The 22,942-nt window shown below is 44.9% G+C and overlaps 1 protein-coding gene across 1 annotated transcript in view; it reads left to right on the top strand.

Moving 5' to 3' along the window:
* Positions 1–22,942, top strand: part of PHYHIP (phytanoyl-CoA 2-hydroxylase interacting protein) — a 334,597-nt gene that overhangs the window by 198,767 nt on the left and 112,888 nt on the right. Inside the window, exon 2 of the mRNA XM_086944801.1 lies at positions 20,974–21,149. Within this exon, the coding sequence (XP_086800927.1) occupies positions 20,985–21,149 (165 nt within the window). The 5' untranslated portion in view covers positions 20,974–20,984. The remainder of the gene's footprint in view (positions 1–20,973; positions 21,150–22,942) is intronic.

Genomic DNA, 22,942 nt, shown 5'->3' with positions numbered 1-22,942 from the left:
GTGCATCTTCCCCCACCTCACACGGTGAAAGACTGGAATATCTGCCAAAAGATATCCAAAAGAACTCTCAAGGACAGGGAGACATCAGGCATTGTGGAATACTTGAAAACATGAAGGCTGAAGAGGAAAGTAAGAAAAGGAAGCCGCTTTATGAACAACCTCTCGAGGGGTCTGCTTAAAAATGTGTGCTCTGAAAAGAAGTCCCAAAGAGGGAGATCCTCAAAGAAAAAGAGAGGTGAACACCGTTGAAACTTTTACTCCAGTGATCATTCAAAATCTATGTCAAGAAGATCACCGTCGACTTCGAGAGCCTCATTTTTGCCATCTGTGGTGGATTCAATACCTTCCCATCTCAAGAATAGAGACATAAGTCAAAGAGCTCCACGGCATATTGCTTCATTGACGTCGAGAATATCAACGTCTGAGACAAGAAGATCAACATCTAAACATCATCATCAATACCTGTCAGCATTGAGTCATCAACAGAGAGCTAACTCACAAACGTCATCAAGACATTGTTTGACGTCAACGGTGCTGTTGACTCCTTGTTATCAAGAGGATTCACCAGGCATCATAGTGGGTTCTCTGAATTCTACTTTAGATGCCCAATAACACTTGCTACTATGTCTTTCTCTTTCTCCTACCCATTCCTCTGTAGGAAATCCAATGGGAAGCTTGTCACCAACGCCAATGTCATCTCTGATAAGAAATCCAAAAGGAACTGTAACCAAACCGTCTCAGAAGATCAGGCCTCCCCCACCACCAGACTTTTAATTTCTATCCTTTCAACCAATAGCTCTGATAATACCTTTAGGTGATCCAGTTCAGGAACGTTTGCCCTCTACAGTTATCTCTTTTGAGAATGGTATCCAAAACAATTTGTATTTCTTTGCCTTCTTTCCTTTACCTAGACATACTCCTTTAAAAGAATTGAAAGCTTTCCATTGTGATTAAGATCTTCCTTTTCTCAGACAGACGATAACCATTTGTCTCACACACCACCACTAGCATCCGTTTTTCTTGCATCTCCTGTGGATGACAGTAATGCTTTCCATGAAGTCCCGGCTAGTGGTTCCGCAAAACGAAATATTTCAATTGAAATGTCAAAACCAGTAGCCTCGGGTATCCTCAAGACTCTTCAGTTAAGAGCTGTTACAAAATCCCTGCTCCTTTTAGTTGCGGGCCTTTTGGCTGTAGCCCAAGAAAATGTTTTAACACCTGCAACAATAAAATCAGCTGCTCTAAGGCTTTTAAAGAAATATAAAGCCCGGCAGCAAGACTCTGATTTTCTAAAAAAAAGAAAAAAGAAAAAAAAGAAATGACCCAAAACCAGTCTCTATAATATTAGCCTCATTCAGACTGAGACGTGCATTAGCCCTTAAAGCTTCTGCACTTCTTTACAAGCAAAGCAAAACATGGGATTTGCCAGGAAAAAGATATGTGGTACAGCTGCAGTTCACCTTAAAAATGCTAGTGCCACTGCTCTTGTGGGCCGTTACAAAAGGGAGATGTGGGAGTGCGGGTCTAATATACAGGCGAGGAGGCTGGATGAGTTTGCGAACAGGCAAAGTTTTATTTTGAACAAGAGTAGGGTCAGGTAACACAGATGTCCGGGCGTCACAATAGTCCTCTTCCTGTGAGTCTTCTTCTTTATATAAAGGGGCAGAGGCCGATGGTTCAGGCTCCTCGTCTTCGGAGTCGAAGGGTGTTCCCCGGAGGCTCATAAAAGAGGAAAGAGAAGGAGCCGTCAGAACACTAGTTACCTTTTTATCAAGGAAGTTTTAACCCGTCACCGCACCTCAGTTGTGTTCAGTACTAGGCAAATTTGGGCGCGAAGTCGGTGATTATGCCAAGGTAAGGAAACAGTGAGGGTAAGGAATCATGGGAGGGGACATGAGTCAAGAAATAATCAGGAATCCAGTGGGAGCCCACGCCTTAAAGAAATGCCTTTAAACTATTAAAGATAGGTTCGGGTCAACGCAGTTTTTAGTGCACATGAGATCAATAACCACTATCACGGGTCAGGTTTAGGCAACAATACATGCTGTCACTTATTTTATACTCCCCCCGCCACCCTCCGGTACCTTCCCACCACCCTCCGGTTCTTTTCCCCCACCCTCCGGTCCTCGTGGTAACCCCTGACTCACCGGCCCCTGCCGCAAACTCTCCTGAGTCCGCGGCCGCTCTTCAGCGTCCTCCGTGGGATCCACCACTCCTCACTCCAGGGCTCGTCCGATTCTTCGTCCTGGGTCTCTCTGCTCCTGGGCTTCTCCACGCTGTCTCCTCCGCCCGCACGGTTTCTCTTCTTTCGCCGCTCCTCCCGACGTCTTCTCCCGCTCTCCTGCTTCGTCTGGATGCCCGCCCCTGTCCTCGCAGTCCGCTAATTTCATTGGTCTCCTTTGACCTCATCCGGGGTTGCCGCCGTCCTCTTCCGGGTCCTGCCTCCCAGCTCTCTGTAGGGAGAGGAAAAGACGACATGGATCCGGATTGGGAATTTCCTTATCTGTAGCGGGAGTCCGCTCCTGAGGGTTATCGGCCCACGGGACCGCATCAGTGAGTACTTCCTCACATCCCCTTTCCCTTGCTGTCCTTCTACTCGGGGTTGGATCCTGGGGAAATCTAAAGAAAAAATCCACGTTTCCTTGTTCACTTCCTTTCTTATGTTTGGTACGAAATCAGTATGGTTGTAGTGAAAGGAACCATCTGAGTACTCTCTCGTTGTGGCCCTTATTCCTAGCTAACCATTCTAGAGGGGCATGATCTGTATTCAAGGTGAACTCCCTGCCTTCAAGATAATATCTTAAGGTTTCTATTGCCCATTTGATGGCTAATGCTTCCTTTTCTATAGTGGCATACTTCTTTTCACGGGGAAACAATTTACGACTGATATACAATATGGGCTTCTCTTCCTGAGAAGTTTCCTGTGATAATACCGCCCCTAAACCCTAATCTGAAGCATCAGTTTGTAGGACAAAAGGAAGGGAGTAATCAGGGCTGGTTAACACGGAGTCAGATGTCAGGGAGTGTTTCAGGGTTTCAAATGCTTGTACTATCTCTAAGGAGGGGTATTGTAACAGCTCTTCTGTCTTGCAGTTTTTTTGGAGTAAGTCTGTTAAAGGGGCAGCCGTCTGGAAAAACTGGGGAATGAATCTCCTGTAATATCCAAGTAAACCCAGAAAGGCTCGTAAGTCCTTTTTAGTACGGGGTAAAGGAATTTGTGATATGGCTGTCAGCTTGGAAGCCTGTGGTCTGATTACTCCATCCCCTAACAAATAGCCCAAGTACTTAACAGTTTGAGCGGCTAGATGGCTTTTCGCAGGATTAATCCTTAAGCCGTATTGTCCTAGAGCTTGTACTACATTGAAAAGATGACAGAGATGTTGTTCCCAAGTCTCGCTATATATGACTATGTCGTCAATAGCAAGGAACAAGGAAAAATGGAGAAAGGAGGGACCGATCTATACTGTTATTTCAAAATAGGAGACAATCAATTCACCTATTCCTATGCCATAAATTCAATGTGGAATTAATCAGACATTTTAGACATCACCACTCGCACAAGGGAACATGATTACACATTTTATTTTTTGTAATCAACATTAATTCTTTTTATCTCAATTCTTATTCTCTTTTTTTCTTTTAACAAACAAAATGTTTTTTACGAACTCTTTATATACCATATACCACTATATACATACCTATATACACATCTATATACAACATTTAACAACATAAACACTTTTGACAAAAGTACAAAATGACAAAAAAATACAAACATTTTCTTCAATATAAGCACCAGCATATGTCTCATAGGGCCGTAAGATGATATTCATAGCTCTCTGGAAAGTTGCCGGAGCTCCATGCAAGCCAAAGGGTAAAACCTTAAACTGGTAGAGCCCATCAGGAGTGGAAAACGCAGTTTTTTCTCCATCTTCGGGTCTTAGGGGAATTTGCCAGTATCCCTTACACAAATCGAGTGTACTGATATATTTGCCTTGTCCTATTCTTTCCACCATTTCATCAACCCTTGGAAGGGGGTAGGTGTCAAACTCTGATATCTTATTGACTTCCAGGAAGTCGATGCAAAAAAGCACCGACCCATCTGGTTTGGGAACCAAGACTATTGGCGAATTCCACTCGCTTATGGAGGGCTCTATAATGTCCATCTGCAACATTTTTTGGACTTCTTCCCGTATGGTTTGCCTCCGAGCTTCGGGAATGTGATAGGGTCGAAGTCTCACCTTCTTCCCGGGAGCAGTCTTTATCACATGATCCATAAACGTGGTTCTACCAGGTTTGGTGGAAAAGGTATCTTGTATAGGTCTCAAAACCTGTGATGGGCTTTCTCGCAGAGCTTCAGGCAACCCAGAGTCTACACACTGATCAAACGGGGTTGACACACTTCGGGCCATGTTTACATTGGTTGGAAAAGGGCCTTCCCATTTCTTTAGTAAGTTTAACATGATATACCTGGGATGTATGCTTAACTGGATCTAACTCAAGTCGATAGGTCACAGGAGTAACCTGGTCAAGTATAGTGTATGGGCCTTGCCACTGTCCTAACAACTTATGATCTGAGGAGGACATCATAAGTAGTACTGAGTCTCCTACCTTGGAAGACCTTTCTTTTGTCCCTTTATCGTACTGTTTCTTTTGGGCTTCTTGTGCTTCTTCTAAGTTGTTTTTGACAATGGTCCTGAATTGACCTAGGTGTGTACGCAGATTCGACACATATTCAGTAATGGGTTTAGAGTCATGGAGTTCAGTCTCCCATCTTTCTTGTGCCATTTCTAACAAAGTACGTGGTTTATGACCGTACAACAACTCAAACGGAGAATACCCCGTGCTTTTCTGTTCCTTGCACCTAATGGCGAATAGATCCAGTGGTAGCATATCTTCCCACTTTCTGGACTCCAAAGCCAGGAGTTTTTTTTGTGTGATTTTTATGGTGGCGTTGTACCTCTCGACTAATCCATCCGTTTGTGGATGATAAGCCGAGGTACGGATTTGTTTAACTCCTAACTGAGTACAGACTTGTTTCATTAAACGAGACACAAAGGGTGTCCCTTGGTCAGACAAGATTTCTTTCGGAAAACCTACTCTAGAAAAGACCGTGATCATGGCTTTAGCGATGTTAGACGCATCCGGTCTTCGTAGGGGTATGGCCTCTGGAAACCTTGTGGCGTAATCTACCATTACGAGTACATATCGACAGCCACAACGCGAGGGTAATAGAGGCCCTATTATGTCCATCCCTACTCTCTGGAAAGGTTCGTCAATGATTGGAAGTGGTCGAAGGGGAACTCGTGGTGGATGGTATCTGCTATTCTGCTGACAAACAGGACACTCCCTACAATACCTCTTGAACTGTTGGTATATACCAGGCCAATAGAAGAGTTCTAAGATCTGTTTCTCAGTTTTATCAGCCCCGAAATGACCCCCAAGGAGATGGCTGTGGGCTAAATACAATACTTTCTCTCTGAAGGGACCTGGAACCAATAGTTGGGCTTTTTGATTAGGATTTCCCTTTCGGTATAACAAACCGTTCCTCGTATAAAAATAAGGACCTACATGCTGGGGGTCTTCGTCTTGTAATGCATGACTCCATGCTTCCTGTAGTACAGGATCTTCATGTTGGGCTGCATGGAAGCTTCTGTCAGCCTCCCATGGATTCTCGTCTTGAAACACCGGCAATACACTTTGAGTCCGGTTCTTCTCTGCTCTCCTTTGTCTTTTGCTTTTTCGTGCTTTGGCAGTTGGCCATTCTTTTCCCTCTTCCTGGGCAAACGGAGCATTGGCCCACCATTCGTCCGCTTGGTCAGGTTTGTCCTTTAATAGCTGTGATAACTTGGGATAGTCATTCCCAAGAATAGCCTGTTCCGGTAACCTTGGTATCAGACCAACTGTTAGGGTGGTGCCGGTATTGCCGGCATGTAGTATCTGTACTTGAGCGGTAGGATAGGGTTTAGTGTCCCCGTGAACACATCTTATAGCGACTGCTCCATCAATGGGACCAATATTAGGGCCTAGCTCCTGTGGACGTACCACACTATGCAGGCATCCTGTGTCGGCCAGGGCAGTCACTGGCTTTCCATTCACTGATACAGTGCAATGATAGGGTGGTTGTTTTCTTTCTGATGAGGAACAGTAATAATTCCGAGCTACCCCAATTTCCATGGGCTCTTCTTTCTCTCTTTGTGGACAGAACCTTGCTATGTGTCCTATACCTCCACACTGGAAACACTGAGGTCCCATCGGGGCTCTAAATATGGGAGTTCCTGGCACAATGGATATTGGTTCTGGTTTCTTAACCACTGGGTGTCAAGGAGGGTGATGAGGCACCTGGCCTCCTGCTCTTCCAGGGAAGTCATCTTTACCTCTCTGTAGGCCCTGTGCTCTGCTATAGGCACTAGCTATCTCCACCGCTGTCTCAAGGGTAAGGTTGGCTTGTTGGCGTACCCACTTTTGAATAGGGGGATGTAAGGAGGTCAGGTATTGTTCCAAATAGATTTTGGCCATAATCCCGTCTTTATCGGTGGTGGCTGGTCTTAACCTTTGATCTGCCATGTCCTTAACCCGGAAATACAAAGCTCTGGGTTTCTCTTGTGGTCCCTCTTTCATTTGTCGAAGTTTTTGTCAATATGATTCATCATCAACTCCTAGGCGTTCCATAATACATCTCTTAATGTCAGGATAGGTAACTCTCGCTTGTACTGTCGCCGCTTGGTAGGCTGCCTGTAAACCTCCAGATAATAGAGGACCTAAGTATTGCCCCCATTTGTCGGCGGGCCAAGAGGCTGCCGCAGCCATCCGTTCAAAATTGTTGAAGAAATAATCCGGATCTTCCCCACTCACATATCTCTGTAACACCACTGAAGGTAGGGTTGTGGGGCCTCTCTGCTGTCCTAAAGCCTCTGTCAATTTATTCATGGTGGCATCATGGGTTTGTCCTTGTCCGGAAAGTACTTGTTGTATTTTGCCTCGGTCTTCTTCCACTACGGTCAGGAAACGTTCCATAACTTTCCCCAGATGTTCTTGGTTTTCCGCCATTTTAGCTAGAGCGGCCTCCATAGCGCCTTTAGATCCCACTTCTGACACCACTTGTGGGAATGCGGGTCTAATATACAGGCGAGGAGGCTGGATGAGTTTGCGAACAGGCAAAGTTTTATTTTGAACAAGAGTAGGGTCAGGTAACACAGATGTCCGGGCATCACAATAGTCCTCTTCCTGTGAGTTTTTTTCTTTATATAAAGGGGCAGAGGGTGATGGTTCAGGCTCCTTGTCTTCGGAGTCGAAGGGTGTTCCCCGGAGGCTCATAAAAGAGGAAAGAGAAGGAGCCGTCAGAACACTAGTTACCTTTTTATCAAGGAAGTTTTAACCCATCACCGCACCTCAGTTGTGTTCAGTACTAGGCAAATTTGGGCATGAAGTCAGTGATTATGCCAAGGTAAGGAACCAGTGAGGGTAAGGAATCATGGGAGGGGACAGGAGTCAAGAAATAATCAGGAATCCAGTGAGGAGCCCACGCCTTAAAGAAATGCCTTTAAATTAATAAAGATAGGTTCGGGTCAACGCAGTATTTATTGCACATGAGATCAATACCCACTATCACGGTCAGGTTTAGGCAACAATACATGCTGTCACTTATTTTACACTCCTCCCTCCACCCTCTGGTACCTTCCCGCCACCCTCCGGTTCTTTTCCCCCACCCTCCAGTCCTCGTGGTAACCCCTCACTCACCGGCCCCTGCAGCAAACTCTCCTGAGTCCGCGGCCGCTCTTCAGCGTCCTCCGGTGGGATCCACCACTCCTCACTCCAGGGCTCGTCCGATTCTTCGTCCTGGGTCTCTCTGCTCCTGGGCTTCTCCACGCTGTCTCCTCTGCACGGTTTCTCTTCTTTCTCCGCTCCTCCCAACGTCTTCTCCCGCTCTCCTGCTTCGTCTGGATGCCCGCCCCTGTACTCGCAGTCCGCTAATTTCATTGGTCTCCTTTGACCTCTTCCGGGGTTGACGCCGTCCTCTTCCGGGTCCTGCCTCCCAGCTCTCTGTAGGGAGAGGAAAATACGACATGGATCCGGATTGGGAGTTTCCTTATCTGTAGTGGGAGTCCGCTCCTGAGGGTTATCAGCCCACGGGACCGCATCGGTGAGTACTTCCTCACAGGAGATAATTGACTGTATGAAGTTTACCTAAACACCACCACCAAGGCTATTTATTTACTGGTTTCCAACCAAATTATTAGCGCTGCAGTGGACTCGAGTAGATCTAGCATCCACCACTTATTGCCATAATGTGGGTATCACTAGATCTTCTTGGATTTACTTATCTTCTTTAATGCAAGACAATTGAAGGTTGCTAACCTGCCATTCACCAGATCATTTTCATTTCGCCAACATGCAGATCACGAAATGGAGTAGATTAAAAATGCCTTAAAAACCCTACGTATAGTTTGCCTGGAGAAAAATAAACACATCATCAAGCAGTTTAAGCCCAGGGACAAAAGATCGTACCAAAGCAGGATTCGGTAACCTCGGTGGCCCTAACAGCCTTACTGTCAATATCAGCAAGTGCAAAAATATCAGAATCAAAAATGACAGGCAAGATCCAAAACTAGTATCCCAAAACCATCAACACCTAGTTGGGGAAGACTTTTATTGGGAAGGCAGTGACAATCTTAAATCCCTTCCCCTCTGTTTCCCACTGCAGTGGGGGAGCTGCTTTTTTTCATCTGGAAGAGTGAGTCTCCATCCAATCTGAAAGAAATTGCATGCTAAGCATTGTACCTCAGGGATAATACCTTCACTTTAAAAAGAAGCCTCTGCTTGTGTCACCAAGACCTACAAAATACGAACTAGAATGTTAAGAGAAGAAACTTCTGCATTACTATTGAAAAAAGGCGAGAAAAAAGTTTAAAATGTCAAGGCATGTATTCAAGGTAATTCTTTATGAAAAATAAAGGTTCGAAAGCAGAATTCAGACTAATTTTATACCTACTTATTAAACAATTTCATCAAAAAAGAAAACTTTTGAATGCTTAAATCACACCTAATTGTTTCTCGTTTACAAAGTAACGATTGGATGTGCTACAACTATAAGATGTGTACTTTCACGACCCAAAAAAACACATTACTTAACATTTCTGAGATTTGTAGTAGATCACCAAAACTACAAATACACAATGTTCTCTTTTGGCCTAGAGTCATCCCTACAAATGTTTTAGAAATGCATGACAGTGCAGGTGCGGCTCAAGGCTCATGGCGGCCCTGGGCAGGGATCGTAGATAGGGGGCCCCGGAAGAGGGGGTCCGGGCGGGGTGGAGCGCGGAGGCCTGTGAAGAGGGGGGGTGGGGGGGGGGGGGGTCAGGGTGTTCGGAAGTGGGACAGAGCCGGAGGCCGCCAAATCCCTGCCAGGGGCCGCCACGCAAATATGTATCCATCCTCAGAGGATTATTACATTAAGGATATATATTGGCGTGGTGGCCCCTGGGGTTTGGTGGCCCTGTGCAGGTGCACAGCTTGCACATGCCTGAGGCCGCCCCTGGACAGTGGGTGGTGCTCACTTAAGAAAACAGGGCATACATATTTATCCGTACCTTGATGATTGGCACCTGAGAGCAAATACCCAGCAAAAAGTGAGAATAGACCTAAAGTAAACAAATAAATTTTCAGAAGTTTCAGCTGCTCCCAGTTCAAAGACCACCCTACTTAGATGGCAATGTGAATACACCAAAACAAAGAGTGTATTCTTTGAAGTAGAGTATTATCAATCTGGGCGAAATGCAATACTCTGAAGAATGCAGTCAGTCAGAGTACAAGAGAGATAACATTGCTCCTGGGGTCTATGGTGTGTTGTATATACATTGTCCTGAATGCAAGGCTATGTATGAGACCTCTGCTGCAATGTCTGGAAGACCAATGGAGTCAGGCGTACAACAAATAGGAAGATGATCTGACATTTTCAGTTGCAACAAAACAATCTCTAAACTTGTTGTGTGCCAGCAGCAAAGTATTATAAGGAGGTCCTTTTCCAGAAACAAATACAGCAAATAATCGTCACAGATGCTTCCTCTCATCTGATGAGGAGCCATCTGGATCATCTCACCATCCAAGGACGATGGATGGAAAATGAACAGAGTTATCATATCAATCTCCTGGTATTGAGAGGAATCCACCTAGCTCTTAAATCATTCTTTCCATGTAAACCAACACTGCAATCTCAATTCAAACTGGTGATATATGACCAGGGTGTTTTAAGCCAGCAAGCGGCAAGGCATCCGATTGAGAGCACTGTCAATAGAAGCACAAGCAATCTTGTACAAGGCTTTAACGAGGAAAAAAGCAATCACAGCAGTGCATATACTAGGTGCAATGGACTCTCAAGCAGACATCCTTAGCAGAGACTATGAAGAAAATCACAAATGGATGTTAGACAAAGACCAGTGCGACATCGTCAAAGAATGGGACACACCTTCTACAGACATTTTCGCAACAGCAGAAAATGGAATATTCCGAGACTTGGCATCCAGATGACCAGAAAATTTAATGTCCTTTTGATGACTTGGTAGCACAGCATACAAGGATGCTCTGCCTCTAAACCATCTATGGTTATCTGGATAGTTTTATGTGTCACTACCTATTATCAGTTAGAAAATAAGCTTCTGCCAGGCAGACTGCAAGCTCACTCTATACTAGAGTTAAGGCGGCACCCGCTTTTGGCCGCAAAATATTCCTAGTGCTGACATTTGTAGAGCAGCAACATGGAAAACCTAATACGCACCTTTACTAGACATTATTACTTGGATCTTGATACTCAAGCAGAAGCTAGAATAGGTCACGAAACTCTCTTCAAATAGAAGGAGGATAGTAAATAATGTACTTTATGTATAAATATATATAATTACTTAGTAACTGGACATTAACTTTACTTCACCAGTAATTTCCTGTACATCGCAGAATCCACAAGGACACTCCCTGTGCAGCACTTACCTGAATAATGAACTCTGGGGTGTGTAGTTCCTACGAACTACAAGTAGTGAGCAGTGATCTTAGGGGAAAGGGGGTGTGGTGATTCACAGCCAATTGATCTGCGGCAGGCTGACTATAAAAACGGTGAAGGAGTCTCCAGAAATGTAGATGGCATCTTGACAATGTTTTCCCTCTGAGGCGGAAGCCGGAGGTTTGCTCTGTGTACTCTTGATGATTGATTACTATATTCGTTTTTATTTGTTTTAACCTCTGTAAATATTTTAAACAGGTTCTGTTTTATATTCCGCCCCCCCACCCAGGCGAGACTAATTCGCCGAGGCTAGGGTTCATTATCTTCCCTCAGCGACGCTGTTCACGCGCTGGGAAGCTATCAGCTTGACTTTGGGCGCCATCTTGTGTTGGGAAGGCTGCCCGGCTTGCTCTGCGCCCCTCCCACCCTCCCAGGGTATTTAAAAGGCGTTCCCTCGTTCAGCCAGTAATTGACAATGTTTTCCCTCTGAGGCGGAAGCCGGAGGTTTGCTCTGTGTACTCTTGATGATTTAAAAACGATTGATTACTATATTCGTTTTTATTTGTTTTAACCTCTGTAAATATTTTAAACAGGTTCTGTTTTATATTCCGCCCCCCCACCCAGGCGAGACTAATTCGCCGAGGCTAGGGTTCATTATCTTCCCTCAGCGACGCTGTTCACGCGCTGGGAAGCTATCAGCTTGACTTTGGGCGCCATCTTGTGTTGGGAAGGCTGCCCGGTTTGCTCTGCGCCCCTCCCACCCTCCTCCCGCCCGCCCTACTATGTATATTAATAACAGAGTCGCCCGGCCGCGCAGCGGGCGGGCGCAGCGGGCGCGCCGGCGGCGCGCCGAAGGCAAGCCCGTCTGCGCCCGTCCGCGCCTGGCCCGGGCCTAGGGCCATCCCCCCTGGTCCGTCCCATCCTTCCCCCCGTATCTGTTATACAGCCGCTCAGCTACTGTCTCTTCGCCCCATGACCAGCCATTTATGTTGCATCTCCCACCCTAATGCTCTGCCCACAAAGCTTGCAGCATACTGCCCTGGCTGTCACGCTATGTTACCGTCCATTCGCAAATCTCATCAGATTGGCAAGCACCATCCTACGGAATCTTATACCATTGCGCTCACAAATGTCCGCTCGCTTGGCAAACACAGCCAGGACATCCATGAACTGATACAGGACCATAAAATAGATATCCTGTTCATGACGGAAACTTGGATGGGACAAGCATCTGATCCGGATCTTGTCATAGCCGTCCCTGCTGGGTTTACCACTTACAGACTGGACAGGCAAACCAAGAAAAAAGGCGGCGGCATTGCTATCATTGCCCGTGACACCTATATCGTAAGGCACACGCTAATTCCCCAGACTTCCTGCGAAGCCTTAGAATTTGCAATAAAACTGACCCCTTCCTACACCCTCAAAGGGATCCTCCTTTATCGACCACCGGGACCCAGGTGTGACTTCCTGGGGGCTCACAGATCCTTTTTGGAAACATCCGCGCTGGAGAACTCCTTCACCATTCTAGGTGATTTTAATTTTCATTTTGATGTGCCTGACAATCCCGACACAGCCACGCTTTTAGCTGACATGTCCACTTTTGGTCTATCCCCTCTGGTTCATTCCCCTACGCATGAAGGAGGTCACACACTAGACGGCATTTTTTCTAATGCCTCGGGCCTCAAACTCACAGAGATACTCCCTTTAATTTGGTCGGATCACCATCTCATCCTGGCTTCACTTCCAGTGGGCGACCCCCTGGTCGACAAACCCCACCCTAATCCCTGTCTCCCCTATTTGGCATGGGATGACTTAGATGTATGCAGGCTGGAAACCTTGCTTAATGATACCCTCCCTACGTTATCTCCGGACCCTAACAACGCCACTTCCCAATTTTACAACTGGGTGAGCTCAGCAGCAAAAGATCTGGTCCCAGTTAAACAACGGTCACGCAATAGATCTACCCCCTCGGCCCCGTGGTACTCAGAGGAACTGCGTACCCAAAAGCAACAGTGCCGAAATAGAGAGAGACACTGGCGGAAGGACTACACACCCGAAGCCAAACTCCTATATAAAGAGTCGGTAGCAAAATACAAACATCTTATCTTGGACGCAAAAAAAAAGTATTATTGCAATAAAATTGAAACCGCTCAAAACTCCAATAAATGCCTATATGAGACCACCAAACAATTAGCGGGTTTCTCTGTGGATCTCACACCTCCCCCGTCTCAAACCCTTTGCGACGCTTTATCAAGGTTCTTCTTCAGCAAAGTTGATGACATTTACATGGTTTTCGCCAATAACGTCACTCTCTCCCACAGGCCATCAATTCAACCTGAAGGACCCATTCTCTCGCAGTTCAGCGAGGTCACGTGTCCGCAGGTGCTAAAAACTATATCCACCATCAAATCGGGATCGGCCCTCGACCCGTGTCCCTTGAAGGTCTTGAGACCTATCATGGATGCAGTCTTACCCTCTATAACCAACATCTGCAACTCCATGTTTAACACTGGCATCTATCCCGAGACACTAAAGAAAACCCTAATAAAACCGTCGCTCAAAAAACCCTCCCTTGATAAAGAAGAACTCAAAAGCTACCATCCCATCGCCAGTCTCCCACTATTAGCAAAAATAGTGGAAAAAATTATGAATGCCCAACTCTCCTCCTTCATCGAGGATAACAAATGCCTAGATGAATCACAGTTTGGCTTCCGTCGCTTCCACGGAACCGAGACGGCCTTGGTCAAAGCGGCGGACGACATCAGATCTATCCGGGATGCGGGAGGCACCGCCGTCCTGATATTACTAGACCTGTCGGCGGCCTTTGACACGGTCGACCATACCACCTTGGTCGACCGTGTCGAGAGCATAGGCATCCAAGGTAACGCCAAAAATCTTCTTGCCTCCTTCCTGGCCAACAAGACTCAGGTCGTCACTGTGGGACCTTTTGAATCCTCCCCCCTGTCACTACCGTGTGGAGTTCCCCAAGGCTCATCCCTTAGTCCGACACTATTTAACATTTATGTGTCGGACCTTGCCAATGTCATCAGGGCACACGGGATGAGCCTCACTTCATACGCTGATGACACTCAACTGGTCCTTGCCGTCAAAAATGACGGGCTTCAGAAAGCCAACATGTTCAACCAGGGCATGTCGGCTATCGGGAACTGGATGTCACACAATTGTCTGAAGCTAAACTCCGACAAATCGGAGGTTGTAATTTTCGGCAATCTCTCTCCGGAGTGGTCCCCCCTTTGGTGGCCGTCATCCATGGGCCAGCCCCCAGTCCCGGTTGACAAAGTGAGGAACCTGGGAGTCATGTTCGACAACCGTCTGAACTTCCTTCCACATGCCAACCAGATATCCTCCTCAGCCTTTCACAAACTTAGGCTCATCAAAAAAATTCTGCCCTTTTTACCTGAAAACATGGCGAAAACGCTGGTAAGCTCCATGGTGCTCTCCACCCTAGACTATTGTAACGCTTTGTTTCTAGGGGCCCAGGAGAGAGTGTTAACAAAAATGCAATCTATACAGAACGCGGCCGCCAGGCTCCTAGGGCGAATCCCCAAATTCCACCCGGTCTCACCCACCATGAAACAACTCCATTGGCGTCCGGTGAGGAAGAGGATTAAGTTTAAAACCTTGTGCCTGGTATACAAGGCTTTACACAACGCTGTCCCAGCGTTCTTCACTCAGAACCTTACCCCCTACTGTCCATCTAGAGCATTGCGCTCTTCCAGCTCCCTGGACTTGGTGATCCCCCGAACTAAATCTGTCAACTGGGGTGACAGAAGATTCCTTGTGGCTGCTCCAAAACTATGGAACACACTGCCTCATTCGATCAAGACCAGCACGTCCCTCTGGTCTTTCCGAAAAAACCTCAAAACCTGGCTTTTTAATCAATGATCTCCCAGTCCCCTTGTTGGCCAAACATTGCAGTTACTTAGCGCCGAGATGCCCACGGGCCTTCGTTTCGCGCTTTATAAATGTTAAAATAAATAAATAAATAGGAAGGCTAAACTGCAGCCGAAATGCATTATGCCTGCACATCTAATTAAATGCTTCCACCTGATTCAACGCTGTGGCCTCTGCTTCTTTACTTGCTGGAGAAGTTGTGGTGATATTTTGCTTGGCTTCCAGAGATGCGCTACAGGGGCCCGTTCTTCTAAGTGGCCCGAGCTCTTCTGGTTTCTGCTTCGGCGGTTTCTTCCCATTTCCAAGGTATTGTACAGACCAGTGCCCGCCTCTCTGCCCAAAGGAATCCAGGGCGGCTGCAGCGCAGTCCATGACTGCACAGAGGATCAGAAAGCATTGTCTTCTCGACCCCTGCCTGACAGACTTTCGTTTCGGGGGGCTGGAATGTTTGGGGACTGTAGGAAGCATTCTGTGAACTCAGTAACTGAACATTGACTTTACTTCACCAGTAATTTCCTGTAAATCGCCGAATCCACAAGGACACTCCCTGCGCAGCACTTACCTGAATAATGAACTCTGGGCTGTGTAGTTCCTACGAACTACAAGTAGTGAGCAGTGATCTTAGGGGAAAGGGGGTGTGGCGATTCACAGCCAATTGAACTGTGGCAGGCTGACTATAAAAACGGTGAAGGAGTCCCCCCTGCCGCCCACAGCTTCGGAAGGACCTACAAAAACTACAGAGTAAGGCCTTACGGATTGCAGCAGGTGCTCCCATGTTCACACGAACAGCAGACCTCCACAGAGACCTAGGCATCGAGATGTTGGACGACCATCTCCTCACACTCAACAGGACGTTCTACAATGGACTGGATCAAAAAGAAAACCCACTGATCAGGAAACTTGCAGATATCTCTACAAACCCATTTGACCGCTACCCGCGTCCCATTGAAGCGCTAACCTTGCGAAACTGAAACAGCAACGCAGCATCCAAAAACTCATCACTGCCTGAAAGCAAACGCCGGCAGATACGCAAAACTCACCGCTGCCCTGATGGCATAATAGCCTCGGCAAGCAACTAAAACCCGCTCACTGCCCGATGGCATAATAGCTGCGGCAGGCACCCAAACCTCAACACCAACAGAAGGTTCTAGATGGACAAAGACGAGACTCTCTGAGGAAACATGCTGACAATTCTGCAAACACTACTGACCGCTACCCGCGGCCCATCACTGAGCTGACCATGTGATACAACCCCAACTGTGACAAAGCGTCACACACCAATAAGACAACCTAAACAGCGACTACAAAATTCTAAATGAATATGGAGTAATGAGGCTACTGCCTCGGTATCCAAAAACTCACCACTGTCAGAAGGTATCTGACAGGAGAAGACAAGAATCAGGGCCCAGAAATGTAGATGGCATCTGTGGAAGGCCGAACTGCGGCCGAAATGCATTATGCCTGCACATCTATTTAAATGCTTCCACCTGATTCCCCGCTGTGGCCTCTGCTTCTTTACTTGCTGGAGAAGTTGGGGTGATATATATATATATATATATATATATATATATATATATATATATATATATATACACATATATATATATATATATATATATATATATATATATATATATATATATATATATATATATATGTGTATATATTATATATATATATATATATATAAGTTCCAATCTCCTGGCGACACTGTCTCACAGGCAAAGTAACGGATTCGGACCACAGGATTTGTGCAAATTAATTTATTTCTGTGCAAAAAGTCGGCATGACGCGTTTCGCGCTGCAAGGAGCGCTTGATCACGTGACATGGTGAAGTGTGTTCATTGGTTTAAATACCGTTTGAATGCTCTAGTAAGCAATTGGCTTTGGTAGCATACAAATTCAATTGACATAGAAGAAACACTGTGTATAGGAACTACAGATATGTCCTATTTAATGTTTCATCACATTAATACATTCAAATTTCAATATTCAGATCAAGTTGAAATCCACATTATAAACCAATGCTGATTATTTGTGCAAAAAGTGCTAAAGTGCATAAAGTTTTTAGTTGTAGTGCAAATATAAAAACATTTCGAGTTTTATCCACAGCAACCTGGGTAAATAGTAATTGCATGCAATTAATCACTGTATAAATACACCCAGGTTAATGTTGGAAGGACACGAAGTGATACAAATGTATATATAAAAACAACATTGGGGCCCCAATGTTGTTTTACCCCGTGTTTTGGTACAATAAAGTTTTATAAAAAATCTAACATTAGTCACAATCATTTCAGGGAAATTAAGTACTTGGGAGGCTGTTTCATGAACTGGTTCAGTCTTACTTGGTTGATATATATATATATATAAATATATATGGATATATATGGATACATTTATATATTTCGTGGATGTATATATCTACCTATTTATTATAGCATATATATTTAATTATATATTTGTAAATATATCCAAAGAAATGTTTCGTTTTGTAAATACTTTATACATACTTTTACATATGCATATTTATTTATTTGTTTAACAAAGGATAATTTATTGCAATATTTTATTCTTTCTTCCTGCCCAACAGCCACTGGTGGATCATTAAAGTTTGAAACTCAAAGAAAAAGATTACTTACTTGAAGACTTGAAGTCCTAGTTCCAAATTGTAGGATTCCTCATTGAAGTCATAAACGACTCACTCTCTGGAGGTGCTTATTGGAAAGTTAGAAATTCTTGACCTTTTCTTAACAAGCGTTTAAAATGCAATAGGTCTCGCATTCACACGATTTTGAGCTATTGGCATTGTATATGACAATGCCTTCGATTTATGTTTTGGGTTTTAAAACATAAATACAAGGCATTGTTATTTACAATACTAATAGCTTAAAAAATCCAATGAACCTTACCATCTAAACCAACAGAAAGGGCACTTTAGATATATCAGGTCAAAGAGCAAACACCCCGATTGGCGCAGATAAAAAAGCACCGGAGAATACTGAACGGGCAGCAACTTCACCTGAAAGCAGACATTGTTTGTCAAAAAATGAAGGGACCCGTGCACACTTCCTGGTGAATGAACATTAGACCCCCAATTTCTAGTCTCCCGCAAATACTCTAAAAGAGTCACGGTTCGTGTCAAAGTTTATCGTACAACTTTTTGAAACTTCAGCAATATTTTGAATTCTATGTATAGCGAGGAGGGCGATCTCGCCTGAACTCTGCGGTTGTAAATTAGGTAAAGAGGTTACATAGAAGGTAGACCATTTCTCCTTCACGCCTGTACTCACATACTCTCTATGCAAATATGCTGCAATGTGTGTTTGCCTCGACACCTCGCCTTATCAGAGGCACAGTTATATTAGCTGGTTACAGGAAAATACCCACGCCCTGAGCTCAAATAAGGCGCTCACAGACGTCACAGAGCGCGAGGCGAGGAACTATCGTCAGGTTGAGATTACTGTAGTAATTAGTGATGATAACACATGTACAGTCACAATCTGTACAGACTCATACATGTACACAGACATATGCAAACACACACTCAAACACAGTGCACCCACACGCCACATAACACACACATTAACTACACGTACATCACAGACACACACCAGGAACAAAAACACAAACACCACAAGTAAACACACACGTACCATGTGCAGGAACCCGCACAATGTACACACACACGCATACTACATAAACATGACACACACACACACTCTCACAAAATTGTACGACAAATGAACACACTAGGCCCAGCCTTTACTAAACACGCACACACAGCACACGGCACACATCCCTCTAACATATTACACACACAATACACTCAAACACAATATACAGAGTTAAACACAGATAAAACACACCACATATAAACACATACACAATGTCAAACACTTCCAATGAATATTTGGTGATGTCGCTGTCGGCAGTGGAGTTGCTTCAAACATGCACGCAACAGTAGCTACGTAGTTAATAGTCGAAGGGTGTGTTTAAGGGTGGATCAGGCTTGTAATAGACGGTGCTGGACTGTAATGCACACAACTGTGTTTCAGCTCGTGAACTTACTGGGCTGCATGCAACTGATGTGTGCCTTTAGAAAGCGTTTCCCTCCGACAGCGTTGCTCTTGACCACCAAGTGTGTGTGAAGCAGCCATATGTTGACTCAGAAGAATGAAGGCCACTGCTTTTGTTTTGTTCAGGGAAGGCCATGTTATACTTTATTTTATGGTGTACAGAATTGTACGGTTTGTAACTAATTACAGTGCATTGTAGCGGCATGCTCCTGCATTACAGTGATGACATCCTCATTGTTCACTGAAGCTGACGCTGTGGTGTGTGGAGTCTGTAGTGGGCTTTAGACATCCCGCCCGACAAGCCCTGAGCCCTCAGAATACCTCCCTCCTCGTGTTTATAAACAATACATTTACAAACAGCCGCGTGTGTCCTCAAGTCACTGCGCCCCGCCCGCCATCAGTTCAGTGAACACACATTTCACAATACAAGGCCTCTAGTCTGGACGTTCCCCCGTTTGACCTTTCCTTATACATCTAATTCATATTCATTGCAGCAAGGCTGCCATTTGTGCACTGCGCAAATGATGCGGCTTTTAATGTTTGTTACTGGAATATACTCCCAGATTAAATGTGCGTGTGCTGGCTGTTGCACCTGGGGCCACATTTTAATGTTTTCTTTTTATCTCATATGTTCCCTACGGGTGAAGTAAGCGCCTAGAAAAGCTTGGAAACAATTAATACAAATAGAGGCAAATATCTAATTTTCACAAGCACGCTCATCAAGTGTGTGTGCGCGTGGCACCGTGTTTGTGTGTATGCCCCTGCCACCCCCTGAAGTGTTGTGGGTGCCCACTGGTGTACAAGCGTGCCTGTCGGTATAGAATACTGACTCATGGGGTCAGGTTCTGGACAAAGGCCACGACTCACCAATAATTCGTGGAGAAGAATCTTTATTTTTTATCAAAGCACCGCACAGCTAATTTTCTGGAAATGCTGAACTGGTGCTGTGAACAGCCATCGGAAATTCAGAGTAAGGCACTGTGTGAGGACACTGGTCTGCAGCCAGCCATTGAGAGCACCTTGTGTCTTCTCGCATACTTCCTTGTGCAGACTCCGGTCGTAACAAGACTTCGGAAACATGATCCTTCATTACATGCCTCCTAAAGATAAGAAATACCCTCATGACAGCCATGTAGAAAACGATCCAGTCCGGATGGGCCGTCCAAAAAGGAGACAGGACGGAAACAAAGAAGCCTCGTTTGTAATCGGAGACCAACGTTTAAAATAAACGATGACGCCAGCCAATAAAAATAATGGGCGGAGGTTCAAGTTCCCTTCTGAAAATCTCCTCTACCACAATATGTCTCGCAGAGCGAGCAGCGCATGCGTGCTGAAACGCTAGGCGAGACCTAAAAATGAACTGTGTGGGTGAGGCCAACTGCTAGTATAAAGCATCATGGGTAGAAGGGACCTTCTGACGTTCTTCCAGGGACAGGACTCTTTTCGCTCTGTTTTACATTAGAAGTCTTATCAAGTTACATTTTTTCTTTTCACAATTTTAACCTGCCTTTACACTGAAGATGTTGAAATGTAGTTTTAAAATGTTGTCAGGAAAAACCTATTGGTTTTTCAGAAAACAACATCCATTTAGGATATACTGCTTCAGGGTGATGTTTTCCTCCTATGGGCAAATAGATTCTTCACACCCTGTGTTATAATATAGGAACAACGTATCTATAGTACAGTGCTTTTGGCCCACACAGACAGAGGGAGATCATTCAAGTGTTCATGACTTCAATGAAGATTTCTACAATGCACATCGCGACTACAAGTTATTAACCTTTTACCTTTTCTATTTATGTCACATTTTGCAATGTCTATATTCTGTGCTCCTATTCTTTAGTATTGCTTAGGTTTCTGCATCTTGATATTGGCCCCGTCTCTGTGTTCTATTTTTACCAATGACTTGTGTGTCCTGTTATTGTCAATTCCCTGCTTCTTTTGTTGTCCCGGCCTTTGTGACAGGCTCTTCTTCTTTTCTTACAGTGTGTCCAAAAATGGCGCTCCTCTCCACCCCGCACAGCATCCACATTTCAGACATCACATGTGACTCCTTCCGCATTGCCTGGGCAATGAACCAGGGAGACCTGGACAGAGTTTCCCACTACTTCATCGACTTGAACAAGAAGGAGAACAAGAACTCCAACAAATTCAAGCACAGAGTGAGTTCTTGATGGGTGGCGGGTAACAGAATGGCGTGAGAAGCTGTGAGATAAAAAAGTCTGGTGTAAACGATTAAGAAAATAAGCAATCCATCTTTGGTGCTCCCTACTGGTGGACACCACTCATGGCCCGATTGAACAGGGCTGTAGTTACATGGGTGTTCTGAAAAAGAAGAGCACAAATATTTATTTATATTGGCTGTTGAGCAAGGAAAGAGTAGCAGGCGAGAGAGAAGAGTGAGGAAGAGCTAAAAAGAGAAAGTGCTGAATTGGGGCGTATAAGGATTTTAAAGTATACTGGAGGCTTGGGAGATTGGTTTCAGGGTTGGATTGGCTGTCCAAGCCAGTCCTAGATCAGCATCACCACTCACTCCAACAGCCTTGTCCAGGAATGGCCACAAAAATGCTGATAGAGTGTATATGCTGAGCTTGTACATGCCTTCTGTAGGGAAGCTGTGGCCCAACAGAGCAGATGCCATGCCCCCCACAGTGTCATCTGTGCAGCACACTGTGTTGCTGGCATTATAACTGTTTGAATTCCCCCATATTCCCCAGCCTGCAGGAAGTAGTTGTAACTGGGTCCCAGACTGTGGTACAAATTCGCCTAACAGGTACCAGTGTTGGGTATATCGTTCAATGTAGTTGTGATGAAACCAGCAACAGACGTCATAGTGGGGTCATCCACAGTAAAGCACAAACTAGATGGGCAGAGTACACCCTATTAGAGTACAAGAACAGTTGCAAATATGTGACAAATTTATTCAGAATAATGCACAGAGGTGGCTATGAAACATAATAATATCATAAAATAAAATGGGCTGGAGGGATGAAGGGGGTTAGGACAAGCAAGGAGCAGTTCCGGATTACTAAATAGCCAAAGAAGGCACCGGCCTTCGGGCCCCACTCCTTTTAGGGGCCCGCGACAACGGATCAAAATAATATTGATTTGATCTTGAAAGAAAATTACAATCAAGCTTTTAAACATATTGTTTCCAAAAGATAGAAATAAATGAATCCACTTAAAGAAACGAAAACTTTACATTAAAGACTCTATAGAGAAAAACACTGTATTTAATGTAATGTACTCATTAACAACTTAAAGTACATAAACCAGAGACATCAGATTCATATAACAGTTTGTCTCTTAAAAGCTCATCTTCTGGCAGCTGTCAGTTTGTAACAAATCCGGTGCATTGGGTATTACGAGCTTATTTGCAAGGGGACCCCGACATTTCGACTGCCTAGGGGCCTCCACAGGGTTTAATCCGGTTCTGGCAAGGAGTCATGCACTAGAATAACAGGGCTCTAAGGAAAAGTTGGGTGGACTTGATACATGAATGGGACACCAAGATAAGTATGGAAATGTATAACCCACATTCGTAGAGCTAGAAGTAGAACAACAATGACAGAGGAAGGAGACGCATTTTTTACAGAAAATCTGGGTCTGGTCATTGAGTCTTTACATCCGTATTTCATGACTCACAATAGCCACCAGATCCACCATCCAGTCCACACGCGTCACTGCAGTAGGGGATTTCAGTTTCCTCAGAATACACAGTTTAGCTGCAGCTAAGGATGAGGAGACTCTTGCCCTCCTGTGAACGGTCTTCCTAGGGATATTCAACATATTGTGCAACAAAGCCAAGGAGGCTGATGATCAGAACCAGAATCTACATATAGTCCTCATAGGCGACCATGTTTCAGGCCGATACAGGGATAAACTAGACAGGAACAAAGGATGCATAAGATGTCACTGTCCAGTTGATTACAACCTGAACAAGAAGAATTGTGCT

This window comes from Lissotriton vulgaris, chromosome 11 (assembly GCF_964263255.1).
Source record: "Lissotriton vulgaris chromosome 11, aLisVul1.2, whole genome shotgun sequence".
In the NCBI taxonomy this organism is placed as follows: Eukaryota; Metazoa; Chordata; class Amphibia; order Caudata; family Salamandridae; genus Lissotriton; species Lissotriton vulgaris.
This window is presented reverse-complemented; position numbering and strand designations above follow the sequence as displayed.